This window comes from Bos taurus, chromosome 15 (genome assembly GCF_002263795.3).
Source record: "Bos taurus isolate L1 Dominette 01449 registration number 42190680 breed Hereford chromosome 15, ARS-UCD2.0, whole genome shotgun sequence".
NCBI classification, from domain to species: Eukaryota; Metazoa; Chordata; class Mammalia; order Artiodactyla; family Bovidae; genus Bos; species Bos taurus.
Window position 1 is genome coordinate 82,422,009 of NC_037342.1, and position 7,529 is coordinate 82,429,537.

Below are 7,529 nucleotides of genomic sequence, written 5' to 3' on the forward strand. Positions count from 1 at the left end.
AAAGGCCATTTTCTGATTCCCTTTTCCAGTTATACAGTGAAGAAGGAAGAACAGAGATAACTGTATAGCAATAACAGATTTAAAAATTGTCTAAATGTCTCTAACAAGCCAACTGACAAACCAAATCTTAAATATTACAGACATGTTGAGCATTTTTGTTGCAACAAATTTATTTTTGTGTGAAGTTAACAAATCGTTGATCTCTTGTTTATTTTTGCTTTGAACAAGTCCATAAGTGAAGTAATGAATTCATGATTTCCAGAGGTGAAAGAATAGGTTAAATGAGAGAACTAACACAATGAGTTAGGAAATTCTTTTTTAAAAGAGCTCAGCACTAATAGTAATTCCTGTCCTGCCTAAAGTGAGATGCTATGGAGAGGCTTGCTGGTCTCCTGGCAACCTTGATCTACTTGGTCCACTCCACCATTGGTCCTTGAGGTAGTACATGCTAAAGGATGGAACATTGGATGGAAGAGTCACATCATCACAACTAGCTACAAAAATGCTTGTGAATTTCTTAACCTATTGATATATTGGGTCATCACTGATGAAGCACGGAGATAATGAACTTCCAGATACTTCTCATGTGTTGTCCTGTCCTTGCACCAGCCATGGGTTTATATCAGAAGATGAGAGTAATTATAACTCACTCTGCAGTTAGAAGAGTTGTGGATCAATGTTTTAGTTGACATTTCTCCTACAGCATACAGCTGAAATAAATTCCATAGTCAGTAACACCAGGAAAAGAGTTTCTTCTTCCGTATGCTTAGGGCATCTTTGATTTCTTTGTTCCTCAAGCTATAGATCAATGGATTTAGCATGGGGATTATAACAGTGTACAAGACAGATGCCAGCTTGCTTTGGCTCGAGGAACCGCCAGAATTAGGATACATATAAACAAAGATACCCGAGCCAAAGAAGAGGGTCACTGCTGTCAGGTGAGAAGCACAAGTGTTGAAGGCTTTGGACCGGCCTTCAGCTGAAGTGATCTTCACAATGGTGGCGACAATGTAACCATAGGATATCATGATAACCAAGACAGACATGAGCCCAAAGATGACTGTGAGCACAGATGTCATGACTTGAAAGAACAAGGTGTCCGAGCAGGATAGGGTTAGCAGTTGGGGCAGGTCACAGAAGAAATGGTTGATGATGTTTGGTCCACAGAAGTGGAGCTGAAGTAAGGCACACAACTGAATGAACGAGCCAAGGAATCCAGTTACACAAGATCCTGCCACCATCTGCACGCAGAGAGAGGGGCACATGGTGGCTGTGTAGAGCAGAGGACTGCAAATGGCGACGTAGCGATCATAAGCCATGGCCGCCAGCAGACTGCACTCAGTCAGGCCCAGGCTAGAGAACAAGAAGTACTGCATGATGCACCCCGTAAAGGAGATGAGTTTATGCTTCCTGAAGAAGTCTGAGAGCATTCTAGGAGCTATGATGGATATATAGCAAGTGTCCAGCAAGGACAGGTTACTGAGGAAGAAGTACATAGGCGTGTGCAAACGGGAGTCCATCCTGATGACGGCGATGAGTCCCAGGTTCCAAGACACTGTCACCAGGTAGATCCCTAGGAATATTGAAAAGAGGACAGCGGTGAGCTGTGGAAACTCAGAGAACCCCAAGAGGATAAACTCTGTGATTGTTGTACTGTTCCTTCCTCCAGCCATCGCCCTGGGGGGTCCTCAGATCTGTAGGAAAAGGATAAATCTTTAAGTCAATTGTTAGCCCAATGTCCATGGGAAGAAACTGCCTTCAACCCACACCGAACACAGAATTGAGGGAAATAGTGAACAACTTTAAAAGCAACAACGCTGGTTAACTTTGCCCCTAACTGATTGCTCTGTGTGCCAGAGTTCCCACATGTACAAGAGGGCAGCCCAGGGAGCTCAGCCTGGCGCTGTGATGGCCCAGCGGGGCGTGGTAGCAGACGGGTGGGGAGGCTCAGGAGGAAGGGATGTATGGACACAGACGGCTGAGACCCGCTGTGCAGCAGAAGCTAAAACCACATCGTAGAGCAGATATACTCCAATTAACTTTATTAAATTTAAAAAGAGGATATTACACTTTTCAATATTAACCCACCTACCTATCACAAAGACAAAAGAACGTATGCTAACATTTGGAAAGCCCTTCTTAGAAGATACTTGGGAAATTTTAGGATATTATTAATGAGATGATAACTCCTGTGTTTAGCTTAGTGACTAAAAACACGGTCTTAGATACTACATAGGTGTTCTGGAGTGTGACTCTGCCAACTGTGAGCTTTATGACTCCAAACAGATTGGTCTCCTTCTACTTAATTGATGTCATCGGAAAGTGAGAAAAATAATTACAATAGAACTTATCTCATAAGGTTTACTTGAAGTTAAATTAGGTCTGTTTATGTACAGTAACTGCCGTGGATAAAGTAGTGTACAAAGCAGAGTCAATACGTAATATGTTCTTAATATCATTTTGAAGTATCCGTTTGTTTGTGAGAAACTTTTTTCAATATTTATTTTTATTTATTTGGCTGCACCAGGTCCAAGTTAAAGTATGTGGGCTCTAGTCCCCTGACCAGGGGTCAAACCCAGGCCCCCTGTGTTGGGAGCGTGGAGTCTTAGCCACTGTACAGCCAATGAAGTCCCTGGGAGAAACTTTTAAAGTGCACATTTTAAAAGGTTGTTCACACAGATAAGACTCAGACTACAGTGTGGTTAATTTGAAATCAGTAGTAAAATTATAAGAAATAGCATAATTGGAAACTAATTACATATTTCTAAACTATTCGGGAGTCAAATAATAAATTGTAATAAAAAAGGCAGGGCAGGGATTGACATGCACAGGTTTCTTTCTAGTCTTTCTGCAGCTCAGTCTTCCCAGACTGAAAATAATTCCTCTAAAGCAGATCTTCAACCGTGGCTGTCCATTAAAACCATCTGGCACACTTCTAAAGCCCCATTGATCAAACTGATTAATTCAGCATCTCGGGGGCTGGAAGCCAAGTATCAGTATTTGCTAAAACTCTACAAACGATTTCAATGTGTAGTCACACTTCAGTGTGCATAAGAGAGTGAACTGTTGGGTTTTTTTCAAACTTTAAACTTTTTACTTTGCATTAAGATATAGTGGATTAACAATGTCATGGCACTTCCAGGTGATCAGCAAAGGGACTCAGCCACGCATATACGTGCATCCATTCTCCCCGAGCCCTCCCCCTATCCAGGATGGCACGTAACACTGAGCAGAGTTCCCTGAGCGGTACAGTAGGTCCTCGCTGGTTATCCATTTTAAATGGAAGACTGTAGCTCTATCTTAGAAAAGCAAAACCATAATCTACACCTATTTTTTGTAGCACCTCCAGTGGCTCAGATACTCAAGCGCACACATTCGTTGAAGGAATCCCACAGCTTTTGTAAGAACCTGATGCTTCCACATAATATGTTATCATTACGTCCATTGGTGCATAAATCTTCAAATGATGTAAAACCATGATGGATTTTCTTTAACATTGGAAAGCAATCACACTTGTGGGACAAATAAGGATTTTAAGAGGCTCTTTTATACACTGAAATAGCATCATTCCATTTTAAGGGGAAATTATATATGTGGGGAAAATGTCTATTACAGAATGAGAAGCAGAATTTGATTTTCTCTAAGATAACAGCTGGAGCTAAGGTGGGAAAAATACCCAGAGGGTTTCTGTGGGCAGCTACTACTTGTCCTTTTGACCTTTGCTAAACCAGCCTCGGGGACCAGGGGATTCAGAAATCGTGAGACTAGCATAGGCTCTTGGAATCTGAGGGTGTTTCGCTCAAGGAGGTTGATTTATGATGGGCCGTTCTGGTAGCTCAGAGGGTAAAGCGTCTGCCTTCCAGGCAGGAGACCTGGGTTTGATCCCTGGGTCAGGAAGATCTCCTGGAGAAGGAAATGGTGACCCCCTCTGGTGTTCTTGCCTGGAGAATCCCATGGACTGAGGAGCCTGGTGGGCCACGGTTGCAAAGAGTCAGACATGGGATGGGCCTGTTGTAACCTTTCTCAAGTTAGCAAAGAAAGTGTGTCCTGTCTTTAACAGCTATTTTCTCTTTATTTTTCCTTGCACGCAGGGAAGGAAAAGAGAAGGAAGAAAGGGAGGACGGGAGGAAAGAAGGGCAGAGGAAGGGAGGGAAAGGCAGAGGAAGATAGAGGAGAGAAGCCCATACTGAGAAAATTCAAAGAACAAACTGACCCACTTACACGCAGACTCACAATGAGGTATATTTAGCTCACTGATTCCTCATATTTGAGGTAGAGGGTATGTTGTACCCTTTAAGCCCTAGCTAGACTCTAAATGAAGTTAGAAACAAGAGCCTTCAGAGTGTGAAATAAATGTTGATTCTTATTGAAATAGGCAATGTCAAATGAGGTATGCTCATTTTAATTACAAGAAGAGTTCAAGGTATGCTCATTTTAATTATAAGAAGAGTTCGAGGTATGCTCATTTTAATTATAAGAAGAGTTCAGATATTGACAGACTTAGAAAATCAACTGTAACTTTTAGAATGGTAGTGTTTGTGTTAGTCGCTCAATTGTGTCTGACTGCAATCCCATGGTCTGTAGCCCACTGAGCTCCTCTGTCCATGGAATCCTCCAGGCAAGAATACTGGAGTGGGTTGTCATTCCCTTCTCCAGGGGATCTTCCCAACCCAGGGATTGAACCTGGGTCTCCTGTATTGCAGGCAGACTCTGTGCCTTCTGAGGCACAGTATCTTAAAATATCTACCTTTTTATCTCTGTCTTCATTAATGATAATGATTTTAAATACTTATTGAACACTTACTGTCCTAGTCATTCTCTTAAGACACATATTAACCCATTTAGTCCTCACTACAACTCTATTTTAACATGAGACACACAAAGTTAGGAATTTGCGCAGGGCCCCACTGCTAATAAGCAGCAGACTTGGAAACCCACTCAGGTAGGCTGGCTCCAGGGCTGGTAATTTAAAAATCATACTATCCTGCAAATTTTGTGTCTCCTTCCCTACAATTGTTCTACTAAATGCACTAAGTCAGAAAGACAGGGACAAATACCATGTGATATCACCTATATATGGAATCTAAAATGTGATTCAAATGAATTCGTTTATGAAACTGAAACAGAGTCATAGACATAGAAAACAATCTTCTGGTTACCAAAAGGGGGATGCGGGGGATAAATTAGCAGATACAAACTACTGTGCACAAAAAATAGATAAATAAGGCCCTACTGTGCAACACAGGGAATATATTCAATATCCCATAATAAACCATAATGGAAAAGGATATGTCTATATGTATAACTGAATCACTTTGCTGAATTGCTTTGCTAACACATTATAAATCAACTATACTTTAATAAAAAATAATAAAAGAAGTAAATAAATAAAATTTTGTGTCTCTATCTTAATTTTCTAGTCATTTTTAGAGCACTGTTTAATTAAATTTATAAGTTGTTTTCTGTTTCAAGATCATTTTAAAAGTATAAACAAAGAAAATTGGAAGAGGTGGGTCAAAAAGCCACACTGGCCCAGTATAAACTCTAGCTAAAGTACGTCATTTCCCACATCAGCTATTATAATGATTAATATCCCTCAGGTCTGCAAATATGGCAGCCAAGAATAATTTTTGATATTTTTAAAGGTGGGTAAAATTGTATATTTATGCAAAACAACACCATCAAATTGCTTTGGAATAAAATCACAGCAAGCCCTCTGAAAGTGAAAGTCACTCAATCTTGTCTGACTCTTTGCACCCCCATGGACTATACACTCCATGGAATTCTCCAGGCCAGAAGACTGGAGTGGATAACCTTTCCCTTCTACAAGGAATCTTCCCAACCCAGGGATTGAACCCAGGCCTCCTGCCTTGCCAGCAGATTCTTTCTCAGCTGAGCCACAAGGGAAGCACAAGAATACTGGACTGGGTAGCCTATCCCTTTCCCAGCAGATCTTTCCAACCCTGGAATCGAACTGGGGTCTCTTGCATTGCAGGCAGATTCTTTACCAACTGAGCCACCAGGGAAGCCCCTCGAGCCCCTCTGGCTACCCTCTTTCAGACTAAGCAAAAGTTTCAACTTTCTCTGATGAATATAAGCGGAATTAGGGAGAAGCACAGTACATGTGGCTCCATCATTCACCAACTTCGTGATTTTTGGCAAATCACTTTATCTCTGTGGCTCTATTTCTTCATCTGTAAGGGAGAATTTATCACTTCACAGGGTGTTTGTGAAAACCTACTAGGTATGTTACATAGGGCTTCCCTGGTGACTCAGTGGTAAAGAATCCACGGGCCAATGCAGGGAACATGAGTATGATCTCTGGTCCAGGAAGATTCTACACGCTAAGCCCCTGCACCTCAGCTATTGAGCCTGTGCTCCAGAGCCTGGGAGCTGCAACTACCAAGCCCACGGGCCACAACTTCTGAGCCCACGGCCACAACTTCTGAGCCCACGGCCACAACTTCTGAGCCCACAGGCCACAGCTACTGAAGCCCACATGCCCTAGAGCCCGTATTCCATGAGAGAAGCCAGTGCAACAAGAAGCCCACACATGGCAGCTAGAGAGTAGCCCCCACTCACCACAACTAGAGAAAGCCCTACAGCAACAAAGACCCAGCACTGCCAATAAACAAACAAAATTAGTTTTTAAAAACATGTAATAGAGTGCTGGGCTTCCCTCATAGCGCAGTTGGTAAAGAATTTGCCTGCAGTGCAGGAGACTCGGGTTCGATTCCTAGGTCAGGAAGATCCCCTGGAGAAACAAATGACAACCCACTCCAGTATTCTTGCCTGGAGAATCCCATAGACAGAGGAGCCTGGAGGGCTACAGTCCATGGGGTCTCAAGAGTCGGACACGACTTAGCAACTAAACCACCAACAGAGTGCTGGTCACACAGTAAGCTCTCCAAAACTGGAGTTGTTACATTAAGAATGAACAACCATAATGATTATGCCCCCAAAAGTATTTACTAACTGAAAATCTTCGACAGGGGAAGACTGGGAATATTTGGTGGTGATAGCTTGGGCCTCCTTGGCCCAGCTTGAGAGGCGTCTTATCCTACCTTGCTCTCGCCACCCACTTGCTAATATCTGATATCCCACCTCAGACATTCTTCCTTAGGCTTAAACACCTCAGTTTCTGTTATAATTCAAATAATCCCATTGGGATAAGGGAGAAGAAGCATGGTTACTGTGAGAAAATAAAACAGCCCACTGCACCTGAGTACACGAAGTCTCTGGGTTGAGTGCATAGGAGAGCGAGGCTGCAAGAAGGAAAACAGAACATGTCAGATGGTCCCATTCTGATGTTACCCACCCAGATATTCTTGTAGACTTTCTGCCAGGTGTGTCCTGGTGGAACCTAGGAGATGCTGCTGCTACAGTGGCCTTTTCTTGGACCTGTATCTTGATGGCACTCTAGATGCCCAGACATGCACAGAGTTCTTTCAGGAATCAGAGGACATGAATGGAGTATGAGGATTCTGGATGGAGAAGTGGGCTTCCCTAGGCTTCATGCTTTCAGCCTT

General features: G+C 42.6%; 1 protein-coding gene across 1 annotated transcript; it reads right to left on the minus strand.

Annotated features, from left to right (window-relative positions):
* Positions 1-728: 728 nt before the first annotated feature.
* Positions 729-1,673, minus strand: OR5AN2C (olfactory receptor family 5 subfamily AN member 2C). The gene is given in 1 exon segment (NM_001206765.1): positions 729-1,673. A coding segment is annotated over 1 exon segment (945 nt).
* Positions 1,674-7,529: the final 5,856 nt, after the last annotated feature.